Here is a 25,734-nt window from a genome sequence, read left to right as displayed (position 1 = left end):
TTTCAATGTCAGGCCTAGTGAGACTTGGAATCCAGGCCCGGGGAGACTGAGGCAGGAGGACTGCAATCTGAAGCCAGTCTGAACTACACAGTGAGTTACTATCTTAAAAAAATTCAAAAGAGGAGTGTGTACATGGTCAAGTAAACAGACAATGCACATTTTAGTTACTGATTTTTGGTTGTACTGCTATATTTAAACAAGTTAAAGAATATGTAATCAAGAAACCTAAATTTGTTCCAGAATACTAAGCACAATGAAAAAGTGTCACAAGTAATTAAAGGCATAAAATATGTACTTACAAGGTTAAATATCTCTATAATCATACAGAGGTTATTATTCTTATTTTGCTAACTAGGAATAACTGCTAACAATTGAACATCTTTTTTCCACGTTTTAAAAAATTTATTTTGACATGTGCCTATAAGGTGAGAAAAAAAAATTACCCCCCCCCCCCCTTTTTTCTTTTTGTCGGTCATGTGGCTTGAACTCTGGGCCTGGGCTCTGCCTCTGAAACTCAAGTCTCTATTTGAGACACAGCACCACTTCTGGTTTTCTAGTGGATAATTGGAGATAAGAGTCTCTTGGACTTTCCTGCCTGGGCTGGCTTTGAACCAAGATCCTCAGATCTCAGCCTCTTGATTAGCTACGATTACAAGCATGAGCCACCAGTGCCGGGCAAAAACCTTTATCTTTAAGCTAACACTCAATATATATTTGATAAACAACAAATGAGAAAAGCTATGATTGCTATCATCTCCAAATTCATAGCTAGGAGAGACTACTACAAAGAATCACTAGGTACTTGTGATTTTGTAAATATAACCTGAATTCACTTAAAAAAAGAAAAACATTCTATGAAACCTTCCCAGACATTTATTCCAATTTTAGTTTACATTACAATAGGGTAGTAAAAAAAAAAAGTAAGTTTTAGACAAAAAGCTCCCAGAGAGAAGTTGGCAATCAATCATCAAATGTAATTTTCTTCCCCTGAAACACGGCGATGTTAGACTGCTGCTCTTTCCGCCTCCTGCTAGCTTCCCACGAAGGGTGAAGAGGGAGATGTGACTGAGATGTGCTGGGCCCAGCTCTTCTTGGGGCATTTTTATTAAATTGATTCTTCACCTGAGCTTTGTTTTCTGGAAAATCTTGGAAAAGGAAGCAAAGATAATAAAAACTAAGTACATATAAACAAGAAAAGAAAGAAATGGATTACATCTTACTTGAATACATGACTAAAGAAATTCTGCTTTACTTAAAGACAGTAATAGGTGATTTAAAAGTAGTTCCACCAGGGAATGGCTGGAAGGGGACATTTTACGTGTGGGTGGTTAATTTTGGTACTCCTCCTTCCTACATGGGTGTGTATTGACTCCAAAGCCTGTCGTGCTGCCTTCTTCACCATGAGGTAAAGGAAAGGAAGCCCGGTCCTGCTGGAGTGCATTTGCAGCTGTGATTTCCTCCTTCCACGGGGCAAAGCGCGGCTGCTGCATGTGCAGGCGAGCAGCCATGGACACGTACCTGAGACTTTGCTCTTGGGAGCTCGTTCTCTGTAATCTCTAAGAGAAGAAAGACACCATTGTTACTGCTATTGTTATTATTATCTTTGTGCTGGTACTGGGGCTTGAACTCAGGACTTGAGTGCTGTCCCTCGGCTGTTTTACTCAAGGACGGCTCTCTGTAACTTGAGCTACAGCTCTACTTTGGCCTTTTGGGTGGTTAATTGAAGTTAGAGACTCACAAATTTCCCTGCTTCAGTTGGCTTCAAATCTTGATCTTCAGATATCAGCTTCCTGAATAGCTAGAATTATAGGCATGAGCACCCAGTGCCTGGCAAAAACCATGATTATGACCTTAAAAGGTAAATAAATCCTTTCAAGCAGATGACATAAAAGGCTAAATCTCACCCTCAGGCCTGTCATATTCTCACATTCAACCAACACGTAATAAATGAATGTGCATTTTAGCTAGTTCTAATGTTTGAGTCCAATATCACTCCAGACATATAAAGGAGTTTTGAATCTATTCTTACAAGGACTTCTGTTTATAACTTAAAAATAATCTGCCAGGCGAGTTGGTGGTGCCAGTTTAAGGATTACAGAATACCAGTTATGAAGGAAACAAAGACTAGGAGGATTATAGTTTGAAGCCAGCCTGAACAAAATGTTAGCAAGACTCCCATCTCAACAACCAAGCTGGGTGTAGTAGCTCGTATCTATCCCAGATACTTATTGACAAAAGGATCATGACTGAAATCAGCTACTTGTCAAACCCCAGTATCTCCAAACAACAACAAAATAAAAACAAAACCACAAACTAGATTTTCTTTTCTCTGCTCTTATGGCCTATCTAAAAGATTTTAAACATCTTACTTACATTTAAGATTAAGATTTACATTTTGTGGAAAGGAATAGCGACCTGTTATTTAAAATGAAGAAAAAAATCTTGCCCTTTAGGAAAGAATGTAAGTAATTTAAATTAATTTTAGGCTCCAAAGATATAACTGGGCACTGGTGGCTCAGGCCTATAATCCTAAATACTCAGGAGGCTGAGATAAGAGGATTGTAATTTGAAACCAGCCCGGGCAGGAAAGTCAGTGTAACTCTTATCTCCAAATCTGGAAATACAGCTGTGGTTCAAGTAGTAGAGCACTATCCTGGAGCAAAAGACAATCAGGGACAGCACCCATTCATCCCTGAGTCCAATTCCCAGGACTGGCACAAATTTAAAAAAAAAAAAAACTTAAAAAAAGACACTCTACCATTTTAATACTCTTGTCTAAATGTTTATAGTACATTATTCTTTTCCATTAAGGAGTATTGCTGACCTATAGTAAAATAATTTACTAAAGAAAGATAGCTAAAGATACTAAAGAAATCTGCTATACATGAATTTCACTCTAACATGTGCGATCGTCTAACAGATAAGAACTTAAATGACTTCTGTAAGGACAAAGCGATGCGAAAACTGTGAGGCCGGCAGCCTTACGTCGTGAATAAAAACCACACAGAACAAATATTCTACAACAATGGTGCTGAGTCATCACAACTTCCCACAACATCCTTCTCCCCACGTTCTGTTTAAGCAGAGACACAAAAAAGTTTCAAAAAGTTTTTCACCAAAAATGAGTGGTTTTGAAGGTCTGACAATTCGAGTACTTAATCCCTATGTCACTTGGCTATTACGGCCTCTCATTTCACGCTGACGCCGGACGACCCGGGCACTGTCAGACATGTGTCTTTGTTAAGTTAGAGAGGGGTAAGTCGAGTTTGGGTTGTGCAAACTACAGTTACGTGTGGGAGGTACTTCTTCCCTTATTTTTGTGAATACATTGGTATTTTCTCTTCTAAAAAGTTAATACAAAAGCACCCTTACCTTCCAGAGCTTTTAGATCCAGATAGTGAGTGGAAAAACACGGATTCAAACTTCCTGGCTTCTGCAGTTGGCTTTTGGTTGCCTCCTGCATTCCAATGGCCCACCCGTTTAACTTGGGTGGGTTCCTCCACCTTTTGGGGAGGTCTCTGTCCCTTAGCTGAAGAACAGGCACCACTCTCCTTCTTTCTTGTCAGCCTGACTTTCCCAATGAAGAAGTCATCGCCACTGTCACTCTCTTCAGACGCAGAAGACTGCTTGTAGAACCTCTCCTCTGTGCTGTCATCGAAGTACTCCTTTTCCTCCTCCTCGGATTCTCCCTCACTTTCACTGCTGCCATCAAGGGAGGGCTCAGCCACTTCCTTCTTTGAATTCCCGCGTTCTGGTTTCAATCTGGGCTCCGCAGGTGGCTTCTGGCTCGCAGCGGGACCCGGAGACCCTTTTCCTGAAGGCTGTGATGGGGAATCTGAAATGTCCACTGCTTTGGGTCCAGGCTGTGTCTTGGCAACTCTTGCTTTTGAGTCACTGGCAGGTTTCTTTGCTGTTATTTTGGCTTCTTTGCCCTTCTGGTCACCAACAACGGTCCTCTCATGCTGCTGCAACTTACGTTCCTCACTTGCACACAAAGTGTTCTTAGAATGATTGTCTTCTGAAGTGGTATTTAATGGCTGAACATCAGTAGCATTCTGTCTTGCATCTTTAAAGGACTGGACAGCAGCTGTTGGAAAAATAACGCACGACTTGTTTCAGCATCGACACTGTTTTACATGTAAGAGAACAAGTGGAATTTATATTAAATATGTAAAATGGGTCGGAATTCAAAAGAAATAATTTGACTTTCTTGAAAAACAGATTTATGGAACGTACTCAGATATATTCTTGTTCAACTGCCAAATGAAAATTGTCCTTTTTTACATGTTTGAGTTATGAAGAACAGAAGTCACTAACACAAGTAAATAAAAGAAATTTGCACCTTTAATTTCTCTGGAAATAAGGTAGAATCATGACATTTTCAGATATAAAAATAAACACTATCAGTGACAAAAGTAACCCCATGTATTTTATTATATACAAATAAAATTTGTGACAATAGAAGATAAAAGCAATAGCAGTCAAATATGATATATATATTGTTAAAATTTGAGAAAAAAATCCCACATTTAGTTATTTTTCTTTTGACAGCACACTTTCTATATAGTTTTAGGCATCTGTCCACATGTATAAATACTGACTTATGTTTATAACAGCAAGCATCCTCAAGAGCTGATAAAGAAGTACAAGAACACTGAGCAGACTCACTTCAATTCATACCTTTTAGTTCATCTATTTTTTTCTTAAAAAGTGGGTATGTTGCTAGCCTGGCAATTGCTCTTTCTGTTGCAGTAGAATCTGGCTGCAAAATTGAACAAAAAGAAACAAGCATATGAGGCTAAAAATAACTCAGTTCTGTTGGAAGTCAGTAAAATAAAAAAGCTTAAAGGATGTAAAGAAAGCTAAACCAGTATGAAAGAGTCTAGTGACATAGAGGGCAAAGCCGTCTTTACAGACCAGCTATGACTGCTGCAGTATTTCAAGTCCTATCGGGTGAAGGTAGAGGAACAATGGAATGCCGTATAGCACGCCTGGGATGCTTCCTTGAGGACGATGGGATGGGAATGGATTACGATGCAACATTTAACCCAATGAAAAGCTAGAAAATTCTTGGCGTAGCTTACCCTGAGAAACTATGTAGCTACAACTTGTACATTCCTCCTTCCAGCTCTGACATGGGCCGAGAATGCCGTGCATCCACATCACTACCACCTATCTGACACACCTTGGCTGAGTTCCTTGATTATCCCCTCAAATATGCTTCTACTGTCTTCACTATTCTTTTCTTTCCTCTTTCTGTTCTGACTTCTGTTCTTCTGATTGCTCAGGTACAAAATTCGGAGTCTTCTATTTCCCTTTCCCTCCTATTTCACAATAAATTCCTCAGCAAATGACACGGCTCTACATGCAAGACGCACACAAAATCAGTCGCGTCTCATGATTTCTACTCTTCCTAGCTTTGGTTAAGTCACCAGCTCTACCTAGAGCAACACTGGAAGCTTGTGCATCGTCGCTCTCCTTCACACTGTGCCCTGTATTTTCAGATGTGTAGGTCGTTCTGTTGCAAGCTCTTTTTTTTTTAATCTGTAATGTTTTACTCACAAATACACAAATGACTGGTCATCTGTCCTCAGTTCTCAAATGGCATCTCAAACAGCACAAAACATCACTGTTAATTTTATTTACTTTACATAATTTAATGAATGCCAGTGCAGGCATTTTCATTCATTTTCTGTAGTCACAGTTACAAGGAGCTTAGAACCATGGTAATAACTGAATGTCTACAGTTGGCTCTGGAGAAACAGTATGCCTTGTAATCATTTTATTGCTGAATCCATTCAGCAAAGCAATCTCTCTGTGCTAGAGGATGTCCCAGAACTCGCTTTGACTTAGCAATCTCATGCCTATAGATTCTACTTTTAAGAAGGTTCTACAGTAAGCTCCCCAATTCTACAGTTATCTATTAGTCTAAAGATGTTCTTCTTTAGTCCCTCTGTTAGTTGCAATCTTTGTTGGACATCTGAGGAGAATATCAGGCTAGTTAAGAAGGGAGAACAATTAGAAAAGGGCCACTGTACTGCAGAATCCCAGCGCACTACTCACGCTGCTGTCAAACTGGAGCTGTGTATTGAGTTCGGAAAAGAGTACAGAAGTTTACATACACAAAATCATACATAAATTTGAGTCATTATGTAAAATAACAAATATCATAGGTTGACAACCAAGCAATTTGTGTTTTTAAAGAAAAACAGCAGTTAATACAAACAAATATATATATACTATCCTATGGATAAGTATTTTGTTGAAAAGATAGTTACTTTTAAGGAGAATATAAAACCTTAAAATGATTCATAGCAAACTGCTAATGCTAGATAGAAATGTGGTTTATTCAGGAAAAGGATAAGGTTGGACACGAGTTCCTGTAATCATTCTGTATCAGGGAATACATTTTAAGTACCACTGGGGAAGTTTTGAATAACTGTAAACATGAAGTCCAAATTTCAATCATGGGCACTAGTCGTGTCTCCAATGGTGGCTAAAACACTATTATTTCTTTCTTTCTTTTTTTTTTTTTCCAGTCCTGGGGCTTGGACTCAGGGCCTGAGCACTGTCCCTGGCTTCTTTTTGCTCAAGGCTAGCACTCTGCCACTTGAGCCGCAGCACCACTTCTGGCCATTTTCTGTATATGTGGTGCTGGGGAATCGAACTGAGGGCTTCATGTATACGAGGCAAGCGCTCTTGCCACTAGGCCATATCCCCAGCCCCAACACTATTATTTCTTAGGTAGGAATATAATTAAGAAAAATGGATTAAACATAAATGGCTTCCACATTGTTATTAATTTTGATGGTATCCTTTTCTTTTAATTTCTTTTCAGGGAATCAAATGCAAAGTCTGTCCATTAGCACTGTACAACTGTACCACATTTCCAGCAGTAGGAATCTAACAAAAATATTTTTGGAAGAGGAGGTACGGTTCAAATAGTAGAGCATTGGCCTTGAGCAAAAGAGCCAAGCAAGAAATGGGAGTTCCTGAGTTCAAGCCTCACTACTGGCACACACACACACACACAAAGCTGTCTTGTACCATTACAGTACAAAGGCAACACACACATATACATACATATATATATATACATACACACATTACAATTTGTATGCATATTTATTCTGAAAATGATTTTACAGCTTCCAATTTCTACGAAGTGGAAATCCGGTCACATCAGCTAACTACATTCTATGAGCATAGATTCTACGATCTTAGAGGGTGAACTACTCGTTATACTGAGATAGGAACAATGTCAGAGTCAAGACTACTTAGCAAATCATCAGAAATGATACAATATAGATAGCACAACAAATCTTGCTAAATGGGAGAGGATGGATGTGACTATTCTCCCCCCTCAAAATAGATCTAAACACTGAAAGGATAAGCCCTATCTTTTTCATCTAGTGCAATAACAATTCTTAAGGGGGAATGAAATGCATCACTACAACATTTGATCTAAAGGGCTCATAACATAAACGGGAAAAAAACAATCGGCAGAGATGACAGGTAACCTGTCTAAACTCACAAAACAAGCAACAGGTATTAGTTGAAATTTTTACTTCTATAAATTTAAGCCACTTTCCTTTGCTGAGAGTGAATTCACAGCCCCAAACAATACTATTGGTTAAGTACTATTACTATAACACTACAATAAAGTTATAAAGTTTTACTGAAAACAATTTAATCAAAGCATTCATATACACACTTCAGATATACATTCCTTATATTTAGCTAGTAGCTACTTTAATTGAAATTTGTTGTTGATGGCATGTTATTGAATAGCAAATATCAACTGAATAGCAAATATCAATTGTTTATTTATAATGTGGGAGAGTAGGAAAACTGCTTTGATGGGGGGGAAATACTGAAAATGGGAAAAAACATGGACATGCACATTTATAAATTCTAAGCATGAACTTTCTCTCTTTTAAACAAAGTCTGCTGGCTGGGCACTGGTGGCTCACACCTCTAACCTTAGCTACTCAGGAGGCTGATCTCTTAGGATCCAGGTTTGCAATCAGGCCAGGCAGGAAAATCGGGGAGACTTTTATCTCTAATTACCAAAGAGCCAGAAGTGGAACTCTGGCTCAAGTCGTAGCATGCTAGACTTGAACACACAAGCTCAGGACTATGACATCCAGGTTCTGAGTTCAAGCTCTTGGACTGGCAAAAAAGAAAAAGACTGCTAAAAAAGCTATAGATGTTCCTTCTCCTCCATTTTTTTTTCGGAGTGGGGGGAGAGGCAGTATTAGTAATTGAATTCAGGGCCTTGAGCTTGCTAGGCAGGCATTCTACAACTTGCCCTAAAATGTCTGAAGTCTTATCAAACTGCTTAAATTTAAAATTAAATTTCTTCCTAAAGGTGAAAGTTAATACTTTAAGTCTTTTTAAACTCTGATTGTTCCGGGCCCAGGCACTGTCCCTGGGCTCTTTTTCTCAAGGCCAGTCAGTACTCTGCGACTTGAGCCACAGGTCCACTTTTAGCTGGCTAACTGAAGATAAGAATCTCATGGACTTTTCTCCCCACACTAGCTTCTAACTTGTGATCTTCAGGGCTGTGATTGCCTACTAAGTGCCATGTCTTGAGTTTGATCCCAAGTACAAAAAAAAAGTTGAAAAAAGCCCCCAAAACTAAATAAACTGTGATTGTCATTTCTCAGCTGCTAGGTAGCTAAGATTACAGGTTGTATGTAAGCCACTAGCTTTAATAGTATTCTTAAGCAAGCAAATTTAACATTTTTCAGCTCTAAGTCTATTCTTAGGAACGCAATTTCAGACCTACCTTTAATTTTGTGTTTAGGCCAGACATTTTTGCTATCCAACTGACTAGAAATCTAGACTTGACTTCAAGATTATTTAGCTAGTTAGGAAAAAGCTAGAACCCCAAATCGGATTTCTGAATTTGGTGTAATATTCCTGACAAGTCTGTTTGTCATAGGATAACTTTTCTAACATTGAGTCTTACCTCTAAATGTTTTATTTACATTAAAATTTGTAAAGCCTACTTCAATGCTATATAAACCTAAGAAGAGGCCTGTGAAGCAACTGGGCTGAGCTTTCTTTTGGTGGTGGTTAGGGTTGCATCTACATGTTCAGCATGTTCTGTTTCTTATTCACCAGCATTGGGCTAAATGCAGGAACTGTGGGTTCAATGTAGGAACCTATAAGAAAGGGTGAGGCAGTCTCGGCTTTGAGCGACCTTAACCCTTCCTTTACTGCTTCTCCTCTCTTTCTGCAATGAGCCTTATTATCTTATACCTGAGGACGTAAAAACGGCAGATGATCTTTGGAGGCTTACAAGGTGACTTTTAAATTAAAAGGCTAAGATAAATGTACAAATAACTAACCCAGTTCTCAAATGCTAAACTTCGTTTGATAGATTGCAAATGTTACAGAGAGATAGAAAAGGAACACAAATATGGTGATATAGCTGAAATTTAAGTAAATCTCTTTTAAAGCTTACAAGTCTCCTAAGTAGTCTCTGTGAACAGTTTTTACACCTGCATGAAAAACAAATATTAGGAGGTATGAAGGAAACCACAGCTTTCCTTATTTAAAACTGACACAATGTTTGCCATGGAAATTTCTCAGGAAACTGTGGTTTTCACACACCTTTAGTTTCTTCCATTTCAAATAAATTAAATAAAAAAGTAGAAAACATCTCATTTTTTAATGGAAAAATTCTGTTTTGGCATACTGGCATTTATTGTGAACACAAAGCATTTGGTGTTCAATGTTGAAAAGCATTTTGAAAATGTACCACTGAATGTAAACAGACTAAAAAATAATAAAGGTTTCCTGTGTGTAATATTAATTCTGTGGAATGGTGCCTAAAATGAACTGCCTCTACATGAACTGGTAAAGGAAGAATGCTAGGCGCAATACTTGTTATAATTAGTAGGGCTTGGTAATTCTAAGCTTTATGTAAGGATGTAAAACCAACAAAGGAACATTTCTGTTATCAAAACCATTTAGGAAGACAATGGGAAACAATCGTTTTGGCTGGATAAGAAAGAAGTATGGCAAACTACACATGGATATTTCAGAGTTAATAAAACAGACAATATTTCCCACTGGAGGGAAAATATAGATAATCTGTCTTATGTTTAGTTTGCTCAATTCTCATGTAAGATGAAATTTTAAAGCATATTAAAGATAGTATAAATGTTGTTTTATGTTAAAATTAAATAAGGCTTCTTCTCACAGACTTAATCTGATATATAACTTACTTTGGGCAAGGAGCATTAACAATAAAACCACCCATTTAGATGTTAATAGAAATATTAGTCATTGCAGCTATTTCTCAATCAACTGGAGAGGGTAAGGATATTTCAGCAACTGTATTTCTTCTCTATTTGAAAGGACAGAGGATTCCAACAACACTTTGTTTCCCTTAAGCCATTAGGATAGCTTTTAGAGGATGGAATTCATTACCTTCCATTAAATACAATTAGACCTTCTTTAGGACCTATATTCAGTCACGGATCAGTCTCTTTAACCGATCCTACAACACAGAATATGTGTGTCCACAGGCAGCATACAGTCTTTGTGAAGAATAACCGCATTAAAAAAAATGGAAGAACAATGAAAAAGTAGAAAACAGTGGTTCACTCCATGTAACTGTAATGAATTCTAGCAAGCAGAGGGCAGGATAAAGCTTGTTTCCTCTAAACAAGAAAATCATTTTTTAAAAACTTCTCTTTTAATAATGTAAAGCCATAGGGAGATGATAGTATGACAGAAATACATCAACAGTGGAGAAGGTAGAGTAGGAAATAAGAGAAAACAACACATTTTGAGTAGTAACATGATTTAATTACAATTAATGTTCAATTAATGTTCAATGTACAATAGTGATGTTACACATCACTATTTTATAGGCATTTGCACATTCTAATTTGGTGCTGGTGGCAGTGTAAGTGGGAAGGAGAAATGGAAAGAGGTTAGAGCTGAAGGCTAGGACAGAGGGCAAGACAGGATGTTCCGCACTGACACTTAGTCTCTTCAAGAGATCTACCTTTTTGCAGATCTTTTCAAAGCTGATGTCATCACCAAGAGCAGATTTAGTCACTTCATCAGGTTTCAATTCCTGTGAAAGAAAAAAAAAGTACACTCAGTCAAGTTAAGCAGCCACAATTTTGAAATGAATTCCTTCTCTATCTTGCTTTAAGAAACACAGCATTGATTTCAATCTAATTTGTTCAGTTTGCATGCCTGGCTGGTTGTAGTTCCCCACTGGAGTTAACCTCCAGCCTGGCTTTGGCTGTTTTGTTTTTTGCACTGTATGTCATTTTATTATTTATTTATTGGAAGGGTGACAAACAAACAAACAAGGGGGTTACAGTTACGTAAGTAAGGTAATGAGTATACTTTAAAAAAAATCAGTTACCCCATTGGCTGGTATTTTTAGATATGAAATTTAACACTTTTCTCCCTATGCTGTCTTTGACCTACAATCTTTTTTTTTTTCAGGACAAAGAAACTTCTTTATTTTTGTTAAATACATATTTTTTTTTCAAATTTTTATTATCAAACTGATGTACAGAGAGGTTACAGTTTCATACGTTAGGCATTGGATACATTTCTTGTACTGTTTGTTACCTTGTCCCTCATACCCCCCCCACCCCCAGAGGTGTTCAGTTCACTTACACCAAAGTTTTGCAAGTATTGCTTTTGTAGTTGTCTTTTTTTACCCTGTGTCTCTCAAATTTGGTATTCCCTTTCAATTTCCTGCATCCAATACCAGTATACACGGTTTCCAATATACTCAGATAAGATTACAGAGATAGTGTAGGTACAACCACAGGAAGGTGATACAAGAACATCATCAATAATAGAAGCTACATATACACATGGGACGTTGAAAGGAGTTACAACTGTGATATAACAATTGTTTCCATAACATGGAGTTCATTTCACTTAGCATCATCTTATGTGTTCATAAGGGTATAGCTATTGGGCCTTGTGATGCTCTGCTATGACTTGCCTAAACCTGTACTAATTATTCCCAATAAGGGAGACCATAGAGTCCCTGTTTCTTTGGGTCTGGCTTACTTCACTTAGTATGACTTTTTCCAAGTCCTTCCATTTCCTTACAAATGGGACAATGTCATTCTTTCTGATAGAGGCATAAAATTCCATTGTGTATATGTACCACATTTTCCTGATCCATTCGTCTACTGAGGGGCATCAGGGTTGGTTCCAGATTCTTGCTATGACAAATTGTGCTGCGATGAACATTGTTGTGCTGGTGGCATTACTGTGATTTTGTTTGTGGTCTTTTGGATAGATACCCAAAAGTGGGGCTGCTGGGTCATAGGGGAGTTCTCTATTTAGCCTTCTGAGGAATTTCCATACTGCTTGCCAGAGTGGCTGAACCAGTTTACATTCCCACCAACAATGAAGTAGGGCTCCCTTTTGGCCACATCCCCTCCAACAATTGTTATTGTTAGTTTTCTTGATATATGACATTCTTACTGGGGTGAGATTTTGACCTGCAATCTTCAGTCTCAGCTTTGTAAGGAGCTAAGACTACAGGAATGAGCCACCAGCAATCTTCTTACAATCTGTATTTTAAACAAAAGAACTACAGAGAGAGAGATGGGGGGAGGAAGTGGGAGAGAGAGAGAAAGAGAGAGAGATTACGCTTAAAAGCTTAAGAGAAGCCATTGGCCTTGAAGAAGGAAGGCTGAGAGTGAAGATGGACTATGTAGATGTTGAAAAGGCAGCAAAGAAGCTGCCCTGGAGCCTACAGGTGTTTAGTTTTGAGGATGTTCGAGCCCTTTCAATCTCCAAAACTTTAACTCTAAACATCTATGTGGTTTTGAGCCACTAAAAATTCATGTATATTTTCTTAAACAGAAGAAATTAATATACTTTCTCCTACCAATTTTCACATTAAAAAATAGTCATAGCATATTTTTTGATAGATAATAACAACAATTTGGGCCATGTCATCTATTGCTTTAAATACAACTATGTGTGTATTAAAAGGTATGCCATCTATTGAGAAGTTTCACAGGAAATTTAAGAGTCAAGTTTAGCAAACATGTATGGACAGGAATCCTGTTTTATACATGAAATGTTTGTCAGCATAGTTCTAAGTAGACATTGAGGAATAATAAACATTGTTAGACAGTGCAAAAGCTACAAATATAATGAAATATTGTGAAATCATTTCTCCCTTCCCCGTTGCTTTTATTAAGAATAAAAGTCAGAGATTGCCTCTCAGAATAAGGCCCTACTTTGTGTGTTCTTACAAATGGACAAAAACTATGGTAAGTGAGTGTTAGTTTTCTTCTCAAAACCCAAGAGGAAATTTTACTCATAGCCTTTCTAAATCCTCCTAAGTCTGCTCTGGATTGAAGAGTTCATACTAAATTGATGGGTCTTGTAAACTGTTTCTTTTTCTTAAACCTAGATTTATCTGTCTTTTGACTGAGAACATTTAATATATAATAAAAGGAAAACATGTTAAACAACTTTTTATATTTAGGATTGTATTACAATTTCAATGATAGGATATAACTTGGTAGGAAATTTAATTAATTTACTCCCATTGTAAGAATAAATAAGTTAAGCTGCAAACTGATAATGTAAGCCAGTCATTACAGCAAAATTCCCTAGGGTCTATCAGATTAATAATTCAAAGTGTAGAGGACAATGGAGAACTGACTTTCAAAGCTCTGAAGTCATTTTCCATTTTAAAAGAATGCCTGGCCTATGACTTGAGGCTTACCCAACAATACATCAACTCTCTTCATTATAAATAAATGAATAAAAGAGTGCTGGAAAGTGGTGAAGATGTCATGGGTTGAGGATGAAACTTAAAAAGTCCCCGCTTCGTTAAAATAAAAAGAGAACTCAGACAAATGGTACTCAGAGGTTTGTAGTAATACTAATTTGTTTCTTTAATTTAAGCTTTCAAGTATTAGGATTACCCAATCTGCTTTAATGGTAAAAAAAACCAATTATATTCTTTACAGTCTATGCGCTTGAATTTGCGAATCCACTGACAAACACCAGAACTGAGCGAGACTTCAGCTGCCGCATATTCTCACTCGCGGAGCAGTTAAGGTCTGAGAAGGTCGGTCTCTTCAGAACAGGCCCTTTGCCAGGTCCTGGGCCAGGACCTATGCAGGAGTCCTGTGGCTGACTCTAATCTGTATCCTTGCAAAGCAACAAGCTCTAACTATGCACACAACAGCTTCTGCGGAGTCCAGAGAACACTACTAGAGACTCACTGACTAGTCTTAGGGACTGCTGGCCCATTCATTTTTATTTAAAAAAAAAAAAAGGGACTACATGAGATCTAAGGCATCACAACAGAGGTAGGACTAGAATATTATTGCCATATCCTGTTGTCAATGGTCAGTTTTGTCTGCCTGTCTGCCTGCCTTCCTTCCTCCCGCCCCCTCCACGCTCCCCCCCCCCCCCCCCCGGGATCTTTTGACAAGATTTCACTATGTGGCCTAGGTTGGCCTTAAATTCCTAATCCTCTTGTATTAACTTTTGGAGTGCTGGGGTGCCAGGCCTATCGTGCCATGGTCAGCTTAGAAATTATTTTAGTTCCTTCCTAAACTAACATTATTTGGGTTTTCTACATTAAAAACTGTCACTAGCCAGACCCAACAGAATTCTAGTTCCCTATTGTTGCATGAAGAGGCCAGGAAGATAGATTTATGTGTTCTATAGTATAACTGATTGCACTGCACTGCTCAGGTGTCTCAAAACAGGGTACAAAACAAAGCAGACCTAACGAGAACACTGCTCTGTTCATAGGATATTTACCAGCTCTCTCTCGTTCACGTTTCTCCCTTAACCATCCAAGTTAGAAACCCAGTTAATCTTCACGCTCATCCATATGGAGGTCTGAATCTAACTATTATCACCCTAACACAGACTTTATGTGTAGCAACAAGTAAAATAATCTGAATCTAAGGACTAAAAAAATTTCCAGATACTTCATTACAGCATAACAAATGAACAAAACCCTTGGAGCCAAAGCCCCAAAGGACACACACTTAAGTACATCACCCTAACTTAGGGCGGTGCCCTTACATTTTAAGACTCGGCTTTCTGCTCCAGGAGCCTTCCTTCAATCCTCAGACAGAGCTAGGCATCCCTCTTCTCAGGTGTTAGCCAGGACTTTTAAACGCAGCATAATGGAGTGCTCTGTTCTTGTGTCTCACTGGATGACAGCTTCACAGGCCAAGAACCATATTAATTTCAATTTCTATACAAAGGAGCACAGAATGTGTGACACAAATTATAGACTGAAACTATTACTGCTGAGCTCAAACAAATTGCTAGTCATGAGAAAAGCTCTGAGATGATATAAAAGTATGTGAACTTTACTAAGTACAGGATTAAATAATAGCAAATAAAATAGACAACCCCTGATCTGGGTTTCCATGTCACAATGGTTCTGGTCTAACTTTTCAACGACATTTCAATACTGTAAGCAACGATCATGTTAATATTTCTTTCACGCCATGTAAATGAAGAGATTGCAAAAACTAAAGTTCTCAAAAATATTTCTTCAGTGCCAAGATCATCAATTTTACAGAACTTGCTTAATAAGTCTGCAGGAATATTTCCAGTTTAAAAAGACTGAATTAATGTTACAATCCTGCTGATCCATTCTCACTTCCTGACCTTAATTCCCCCTATGTAGCCTGAAACCAATGTCTACACCTCAAAATATGGCGAATGCTGTACTGAAGTGCTCTATCATTTCGTCTTTCTCTGCCTCTCATCCTGACTCTGACATAAGAGGCAAGTGGCCAAGCATGGAACTGTTGTTGAGCCTGGAGTCTAAAAATCCAGTTTCAGTCCAGCACCAGTCACTCAAGCAAGCCAAGCAAGTAAGCTTGGTGAGCAAGCATAAGGCTCTCAGTTTAAGACCCTATACTACCTTTCCCAATCTATTTTACATGTGTTCAATTACATTAATAATTGAAACATGTTTCTAAGAGCTTTGTATAAGAATAACACACACAGTGACAAGACAACCAAAACAAAGTTTAAGTTCTGAAATACTTGAACGTACTTGACATAATAACATAAAATGTATTAACAGACTGCTGAAAACATTCCCAATGTACTATACACAGGAAAAAAGGATAATTTCTGTTTAGTGCAGGTCTTAATAGTAGGAACAATAGAAGACTGCTAATGTATAGAGGAATGTGCTTCAATTGCCTGACACTTCTATTGATCATGATCTATTTGCCTAGGCATGAATTCTCATGGATGTCTAGAACTGCTTTAGTTTTAGAAGTCAGTGAGAGTGAGTGTGACAATGATTCACTTTAGTTTTGTGAGACTACCTGTGAACTGGTGGCAAATATTGCCTCGTTAGTTCCCTACCCTATGATCCAACAATACCACAACTCTCGGGCATCTATCCCAAGGATTACAAATCGAGATAGAGTAAAGACATTTGCGCAACCATGTTCACTGCTGCACTATTCACCACAGGCAAGTTAGGGAAACAGCCCAGAAACTGTTCAATGGATGAATGGATCAAAAAAAATGTGGCATTTATGTATGTGTATATATATATACACAATGGAATTTTATTCACCCATCAAGAAGAATGATATTACTTTATATGCAGAGAAATGGATGGACCTGGAAAAACCTATGTTAAGTCAGGCTCAGAGAAATAAAGGATGTAGCTTATCTCATAAGTACATATTATATACATATATGTGCTTTATGCAGATATATTCGTAACATATATATGAAAACACACACTATGTACATATACACACCAAAGTATTAACTAAAGTATGGTATATATGGGGGAGTGTTCCAGTGGTGTAATTCTTTTGACCAACTAACAGTCTAACAAAGTGAACACCAGAAAACTGGAACCTAAGGTGTCAAAGGAAGGGGGAGGGGGCAGGGAAATGAAAAGAGAAAGAATGGGAGAATGCCACTATAGTATCTGATATATGCTTATATGTGTGTGTGAGAAAATGGAACTAGGAAAACTGAGGTGGGGTTGGGAGAGAATGATGAAAGGGGGGCAACTGATCAAGATGCACTGTACTCACACACTGACATGCTCAACAGAAACCCCACTGTACAACTACTTAAAAGGTAAAACACAACCTCCAGAAACAGAAAGGAAAATGCACAAAGCATGTGTGGGATAGAATGGAAAAAGGGTGGGAGATACTGTTAGTCACGATGAGAAAAGCTTTCACTGATAATGGAGAATTAACCATCAGTCTTGGCAAGCACAAGCAAACTAATTTAGGTCTTGAACAAGAGTGATAAAATAAAGTAAGTATACTACTAGAACATTTTACTGCTGTCAGGTTTTTTTTTGCTGGCAGCCATTGTAGACACTTAGCCAATTACTAAATGTCTACAACAGTGCTGTCTCATTTTACTTCCAAGTTGAATTTCATGTCAGAAGTTAAATATTCAAACTCTGAGATGAATAGCTTTTACAACTATAATTTATTTTCATCTATTTATGAAAATGAATATTTTGGGGAGCAAAACCTCAAGAAATACTTCTATGGTTTAATAGTCCAAAGATCTGTACATTTTTCTAGTTTAGTAATTTACTAAACATAAACCTAGTAAATAATTTAGTAAAAGGAAGATCTAAACCTTTTTTCCCCTTTTATTATATACTCTTACAGAAAAAACACGTTTTAGAAAATAAAGCAAAATGAACAGCTTACTTAACCTCAGGGATTAATCACTGTCACATATTTTATGCCAAATAAAACCATAAACTGTTCCTGAAACACAAAAGAATCCCTTTCTATGGCCATTTAAAAGAAAAGATAGGTACAGACGTGAGAGCCAAGAATTATGTCAGAGTGAATATCCTGCAAGGAACACTGGAGTTCTGAGGAATATGTTACAGCTCACCAGACAGATTCCTCTCATTCTGGAAATTCCTTTCTAACCAAGTGGCCAGCCCTGGGAGAACAGTTTATGGTTTTGAGGTGGAATCCAAGCATTTGTGTCAAAAGCATGTAACACACACAAGTGGCAAACTTCTAAGAGTAAAGAAAAAACTTACAACCACTGTTCTTATGTCACCTGGCAAGGAAGTACATTAGAAAAAGAAAACAACAAATGGAGTGAGAGGAATATATGTATTATCTGTCAAATTACATCTTATAATGAACTTACTATATTTACTCTTAAAAGATTTCATCTTTCTATCTGCAAGTTTATTTTTCCTTATCAAATTCTAAGGAATTGGGGGAAAAAAAAGGAAATGAATAAAACCTGGAATTTAGTGAATAATTATGCAAGCACAAAAATGCAACTGGGATACTGTAGTTCCAGGCTAAGATGTAGGGACAGGGACATTCTTTCGTGGAGAAGATGTAGGGAAATATTTGAAGGGATGGGATCGACTAAACAGGACACAGAGTACATTACCAGGAAGAGGTCTTTAAATAAAAAAAAATCAGGGGAAATCAAAATCTGGGGAACTCAATCTATTTGTTATTGGAAATTCTAATGCTTTCAAATATTTCCTTGGGAACCTTTACGTTTTTAGCCATCTTTTCTAGGGTACATATGATTTGTAAGACATATACTACGTTATGATATTTCCTCGTTAATAGTTTAAAAAACCTTTACCCGCTACTTTAATACCATGTTCTATTCACATTTGTCTAAATGTGAAGTAACAGTTAGTGGCATAAAACATATCCCTTCTTCACATTCTTTATTGGAGCTTGATCAAGCAAAATAAAATTAACATTTGTGATTCATCTTTTCCGAGAGATTTCTTTGATTACTATTTGTGGCAATGTCTAGGTCTTGCAAAATTTCTTTAATTTTTTTTTTTGCCAGTCCTGGGGCTTGAACTCAGGGCATGGGCACTGTCCCTGGGCTTCTTTTGCTCTAGTACTCTACCACTTGAACCACCTGAGCCACACTGCCATTTCCAACCCAGGGCTTCATGCAGGCTAGGCCAGCACTCCACTGCTAAGCCACATTCCTAGCCCAGTATTTTTTTTTTATTTGAAAAAAAAAATAGATCATCTGACACCCCCCCCCCTTTTATAAAATAAGAAAGCAATGCATGGCTTCTATCACACAATGCGTCCAAGTTCAAGTGTGTAGATATCTGAAAATAATTTGTGTCTACTAAGGAGATACTAAGTTTCTTTTAAAAAAGGAATATCTCATTTCTTGAGACAACCATTCAGCTGCTTTTCTCTATGCCCCTTTTGTCCCCCCAATTGCATTTCCAAGGAACTGTGTTGTAATATTTGCCTCTTTTCCCAAGCACCACATTATTTCAACAGCAATATTGGTTGCCTAAAACGTTTTAATTAATTGTTGAAAAGTGCCTTGGATACATATTAGGAAATGTCCTACCGAGGTTGAAAGTTCAAATTTCTCAAATTACAAAGCCTAAAAAAATCAAAACAAATAAAAAGTAAGGATGGTAAACTCCTAAGGTAACTTAATACTGCTTCTTCTTTCTCAATCTTGTTTACACACCGAGCAGCCTTGGAAGCAGGCAAGTCCTGAGAAGCAATTCCAGAACCAGGTGCTAACTAACTAGTAAGAGCACTCTCCTCATCCCTCTGGACTACAAAGGCCTGCGAGCTCACGTGTTTTCACCCTCAAGCAGGAGGCTGTAGGGTAGAAGGCGGCAGCATTTCTATTTGCCACATCTGTGGAGGAATGGTGTCTTTAGCATACTGACAACCAGATGTATTGTTCTATCAGTGTTATCGCCCACGTGCCCCTTGACCCTCACGTATTTCACGTGTTACTCTGTAACCCATGTTGCACACTACACATGCAGTGTGGTTACTGCCTCAGGAATATGACCTGTGGAAAACGCTGATTCAGGTGTAGATACCAAATGCTGGGAAGCAAAGTGGGAGCTCACTATGGTGATGTTTTCAATGAGTGTGGAAACCAGCATATACTAATCCCTTCAAAGACACCAAAACTTGTTTATCCTTTCATACGTTACCAGAGGTTAGCAGGACATCTTGATTCCCCTTTTAGAAACAAGGAAAAGTTCTGCCTTAAAAAAAATTTAAATTAAAGCTGCATGGCCATAGGGTACAGGCTAAGGTGCCTGTAAAATGAAGAAACTTTCAAGCCTTTGATTCCTAATATGCACTAAAAGCAACACCACCACCAACAACACCCCCCCCCCCCAAACTATAGCACAGTGTGGTGGTGTTATCCTGCAGTCTCAGCAACTGGGAGGCTAAGGCAGGACGACTATGAGCATGAGGCCAGCCTGCGCTACAAAGCAAGACTTGTACCAGGAACACAGTAAATGCTCAGTAAAACACCGTCACTGCCATTATCGTTCCCATCTTCCACACTTTGAGTAATATTGACATACGACTTTAATTTTTAACATCTTTGTCTCCAGCTAAGTAATCTCAAGGATCCTAGTGTAGTGACACGGGTATTTTAACTCCCAATGAAAAGGGGACTTTTAAAAGTCAGTATTCACATTAATATAAAAGTGCCAAGTGTAAACTTTTTTGAAAAATGCATCAAAGGCTTGGGATTTATACATGATAGCCTATAAAATTAGAACGTATGATTTTACAGTATCATAAAGATCAGACCATTTTAAATTGTGGCTAGAAAAATCAACTCACATTTCTAAAAATAGCGTAGGTTTTCTTCAAGAAGATGTCATCTGGCAACAAAATACCCTATTATTATAGGGAACGAGTATAGGACACTATATCATGGCTAGTGGTATATGAGCCAACCAACACCACTCCCCCCCCCCCTTTTTTTACTTGAAGAAATGAGTAACCAGAGGTTTTCCTCCAAAGTTAATTAAGACTTCCAAACCTTCTGCTGTGGCATTATTTCTTTGGACTCCCATATATATGAAAAAGACCTCCCTCCAAAATTACAAATGGCTTTTTAACTACAAAAAAACATTAAAATGTATTTGCTTATTTTAGAAAAGACCAATTTTGTAAAAGCATCACAAATGGCTGGCTATTCATGGCTCATGCCTACAATCCTAGTTTCTCTGGAGGCTGAGATCTGAGGAACGAGGTTTGAAGCCAGCAAGGCAGACAAACCTGTCAAAGTCTTATCTCTAATGAACTACCAACAAGCTGGACGTGGAGGTGAGGTGTGGTCAGCCTTGAGTGGAAAAAGCTAAGCAAGAGCGTGGGGCTTTGAGTTCAAGCTGTGTGCGGGCACGTGTGCCCGCACACAAGCACATAATGAGAAGTCAAAGTTGACACTCAAGAAAAGCAAACATTACCCTAAGAAGAAATTTATGTACCAAAAAAAGAAAAGAAGGAATACCATCTTTGTAGTAGTACATTTCTCTTTTGAAATTTAGTGCTTAAACAGCATTATAAGAGAAGAGAACTTTAGACCAGCAAGCCCAGAACATACAGACTATTTTGGCTCTCTACAAGGCCACAATTCCACATGGTTTCGTACAGTTATCAAAACACAAAAAACCAAACTATGATACTGACATACATAGAAACCTTCTAAAAGTATAAACTTGATCACTAAGATGGATTTCCCTCTCTGAGATATAACATATGAGATTTTTTCCTTCTAATAATTAAATCAAATTAATTACTGAGCATTACAAAACACAAGTATTATAAAGACTGTCTTTTATTCTCAAACTCTTCAAACACTGCCCATAAGTTATTGTATAGATGGTATTCTTTCTACAGCAAAATAAAACCAGCAACTATATATAGTGGCTCAGAGCCTATGAATAATGTAAGACTACAAAAGTGACTATTCAGAAGAAATTACAGAGGAAAACTTAGAGACAGTGTAATTTGACAAGGACCTTGGTTTGGAAAATGTGAAAGAGATAAATCACAACTTCCTATTTTGGTGCTATCCTCAAAGTACAACTTTCCAAAGATTCCTCTCTCCTAGTACACCATGAATGGAAGGTATATGAAAAAGCCCAATGCTCTGCAAATGGAAGGGACACAAATATCGAGGAGTCAAATACAAAGCACTTCTTTTTTTCTGAATGTATAAGAAAAACTGGATTATAACTTTGAGAATGAAAAGTTATATCCAATGGATTCCATGAATTTTATAGTCTTATGAAGTAGGGAGGGACAAATACAAGAACATATACTTCATATCAAAGAATCACTTCCAATACCTGTTTTTTATCCAAATTAATTGAGATAGCTCTATCCTGGTTCCATACTTTACCCATCCTTTCAAAGAAAGAGTAAAAGTGCCAGGCACCAGTGGCCAGGCCTGTAATCCTAGCTACTCAAGAGGCTGAGACCTGAGGACTGTGGATTGAAGCCAGCCCAGTCAGAAAAGTTCACTGGACTCTCATCTCCAGTTAACCACCAAGCTGGGCACCAGTGGCTCACGCCTGTAAGCTTAGCTAATCAGGAGGCTGAGATGTGAGAATTGTAGTTCAAAGCCAGCCCAGGGAAGAAAAGTCCCCATGAAACTCTTATCTTCAATAAACTAAAAAAAAAAAAAAAAAAAAGCGGAAGTGGTCCTGTGGCTCAAGAGTGGTCAAGCACTAGCCTTGAGCACAAAGAGGCTTAGCGACAGTATCCAGGTCCTGAGTTCAAGCCCGAGGACCAGCAAAAAACAAAACAAAACAAAACACAAAAACACCCCCAACCATCAAAAAGCTGAAAGAATGCTAGTCTTGAGCAAAAAGGCTCTAGGCCTGATTTCAAACCCCAGACCTGGCACACACACAAAAAACAAGAGTGAGAAACTTTGATAACATAACTCAACTAAAATACTGTTACAGAATTTTCTTGCTTTTTTATCTAGCTAAACAGCTGGCAGTAAATGTAAAAAAGTATATGTAAAAAGTATCCCGTAATTGCAATAATTGCTGGTACCAAGTTCTTCAATAAAACCGTCTCCCAGACATTTAATGGTATGTCATTTGGTAAATGGAGCAGTGAGAAGGGCTAAAAGTGATGCTAGGAAAGAGTCTGGTTGAAAAGAGAAGAATGTTGTCCAATTCTAATTTTAAGTTACTACAGAACTGAATAAAATGCTGACCCCACCGCATAAAAATTTATTGGTTTGGCATTAGGCAAAGCATGATGTCAGCCACCAATGCCATCATCTACATTCTCAATGGCACAGACACTTTAATTCAGACTGTAAGCCCAAGTTACAGTAAAATAAGCACTGTAGGCCTGAGGTATTATTAAACATAGGTGAGTTTGACTTGGCAGTTTTGACTCAGAATTAGTCTAGCACTTCAAAAAAAGTCAGTTAAATAAAAAGCAAGCCTAAGCATAGGACAGTTTTGTAAATGTGCTACATTCTCTACTGAACAGACCCACAAATAAGTCTTGAGAAACTCTCAAGAATATTCAAGCAAGTACCACACATACACAGAGCTTTGGCTCTCAGGAGACACCAAAGCGCATACATACACACACTCTTAGCTCACCTTCATGGCGTGGATTTCTTCAAGCAATCGTTGGACTCGCCTCTGGTTCTTTAACAGTGAATCTTCAGTTCCCCTGAAATTTTAGAGCAATATGATTAATGTCTTTTCCTTAAAAAAAAAATAGCATTAAGTAAAAAATGCTCCATCTTGTACTACCCTTTTCTCACTCCACCCAAACACTAATTTTATAAACAATAACAAGTTGTAGCCAGGCAATTTACACATCATCCTATTGTACTATTCCTGATTAACATTTGCCTTCCCTAGGCCTAAATACTAAAGTAACATGTCTGCTCAAAAGAACTTTAATTTTAATGTAATGTGCTACAAACTACAATTAGATTAGATATATTTTTATTAAACAAAAAAACTCCTGTGACCTTGAATTATAAAAAAGAATAAAGATTGTTAAATACCTGTCCATGACAGAGAACAGGGTTATCTTCTAGAACATTTACAGAAACAAAACACATCTGAAGGCTTTCTAAATATCCATGCTTAAACAATAAAAACTATAGGAAAGAAACTCTTTCACAAATACTAATGTTGAAAACATAAACTTTTTCCAGTTACATGGCACACAATAAAGTGACAAACCCACAAGATAGTGAGATTTCAAATTTCTCAATAATTCACAAAAAAGGTGATAGAAAGTCTTTATAACTTGTTGTTGGTTTTACTTTAAAATGACCTCTACTTAACAAAGAACATAAATAATCCCAAGGCAAATTTCATTGTGAAGAGAAAAGGAGATATTTCAAACCGCAGAAACTATCGAGGGTTTTAAGTGACTATGTCCCAGACCACGGCAGGCAAGGCTGACAGGACCCATTCTAGCTGGCAAAACAGTGAAGCCTAGTAACGCTCTTAGTGCTCAATCAAAACAATGTTAACATTTTACTTGTCTCAGGAGTATTATTTCAAACCACTAACTTTTTTGTCTTCAATCTGCTCACACTCCGGACAAGTTTTCGAATAACCAAGACTCGTATTCGCTTCACTTCTTTTCTCATCTTCACAACCTTTGAGAACAAAAACAATATTCAAACCAAGTAGCTTAAAATAAGCACACTTTTTTTTGCCAGTCCTGGGACTTGAGCTCAAAGCTAGAGCTGTGGTTGAGCCACAGCAACCACTTCTGGCCTTTTCTGTTTATGTGGTACTGAGGAATCGAACCCAGGGCTTCATGCCAAGTACTCTACCACGAAGCCACATTCCCAGTCCCTTTATGTTGAATCTTAATGTTATACATTTAATCTAACTCTTTAATTAAATTCTTGTTTATATTCATCATTTTAGTAGAACTTTTTCCATAAATGGTAAAAATACTCTAGAAGGCTGAAGAGGAAAAAGTTAAATTTTTAAAAAAATCTCACAGCATTTCCAGTAATTAATATATATTTTTTTCTTTTTTTGCCAGTCCTGGGGCTTGGACTCAGGGCCTGAGCACTGTCCCTGGCTTCTTTTTGCTCAAGGCTAGCACTCTGCCACTTGAGCCACAGCGCCACTTCTGGCTTTTTCTGTATATGTGGTGCTGGGGAATCGAACCCAGGGCTTCATGTATACGAGGCGAGCGCTCTACCACTAGGCCATGTTCCCAGCCCCTCCAGTAACTAATATCTTAATGCCATTTTTTAGACCTTGATGGGTAAAATAAACTTGGCCTGACACGAACTACCACTTCCCTGAGATAAGAGACTGTCCCATTATTCATCCTTGTGTTTGTAGGTGGTTTTTAACTTATTCAATGAGCCTGTGAATGAACAAAAGTGACTGTGGAAGAGACATTTGACTTAATTCACTTAGAAAGCGTCCCTCGCTCTTAGGGAGTCGGAAAGGAGAGACGGTGACGGCGCAGATGACAACCGTCCGCGAGGGAGCGGCGCGGGGGCGACGGCGAGGGGCGCCCGGGAGGGACCTGGTGCCCGCCGAGGCCCGGGGGAAGCCGGGCCGCCTCCGGGGTGGGGGGGACGGTCCGGGCTGACTCACTACCGCACCCCCGCGGGGCACCCGGGGGGAGGGGGAGGGGGGAGGGGGAGGGGGGCAGCTCCCGGGAGAGCGCGGGAACCGCCCGCGGCCGCCCCCCGCCCCCGCCCGCAGCACGTGCCGCCCGGAGGGCCCCCCCCTCGCCGCGGGCACGACGGGGTGGGGGCTGCTCCCCCGGAGGGCGCACGCCCGCCCCGCACGCCCGCCCCGCCCCGCCCCGGCCCGCGAGCCCGCCCCGGCCCGCGCGCGCGCCGTACTCACCTCGTTGTTGAGGTTCAGGGCCGCGGGCCCAGCCATGGCGGCCGCCGGAAGAA

The 25,734-nt window shown here is 38.6% G+C and overlaps 1 protein-coding gene across 2 annotated transcripts; it reads right to left on the bottom strand.

Moving 5' to 3' along the window:
- Window positions 1-857: 857 nt before the first annotated feature.
- On the bottom strand, window positions 858-25,734 carry Srfbp1 (serum response factor binding protein 1). 2 transcript variants are annotated; one of them, XM_048347274.1, is made up of 8 exons: window positions 25,682-25,734; window positions 24,368-24,456; window positions 23,435-23,507; window positions 11,027-11,098; window positions 4,681-4,762; window positions 3,373-4,087; window positions 1,519-1,556; window positions 858-1,145 (listed from the first exon to the last, which is right to left on the bottom strand). In XM_048347274.1, exons 1-8 carry the CDS (start codon window positions 25,715-25,717, stop codon window positions 961-963), a joined length of 1,290 nt encoding a protein of 429 aa, XP_048203231.1. In that variant the 5' UTR covers window positions 25,718-25,734; the 3' UTR covers window positions 858-960. The 2 variants fall into 2 exon arrangements, with proteins under 2 accessions (XP_048203231.1, XP_048203232.1); XM_048347275.1 differs by lacking the exon at window positions 25,682-25,734 and having other exon boundaries at window positions 24,364-24,456.

Source organism: Perognathus longimembris, chromosome 5, assembly GCF_023159225.1.
Source record: "Perognathus longimembris pacificus isolate PPM17 chromosome 5, ASM2315922v1, whole genome shotgun sequence".
Taxonomy (NCBI): domain Eukaryota; kingdom Metazoa; phylum Chordata; class Mammalia; order Rodentia; family Heteromyidae; genus Perognathus; species Perognathus longimembris.
Note: the sequence above shows the minus strand (reverse complement) of the source record. Positions and strands in the feature narration are given on the sequence as shown.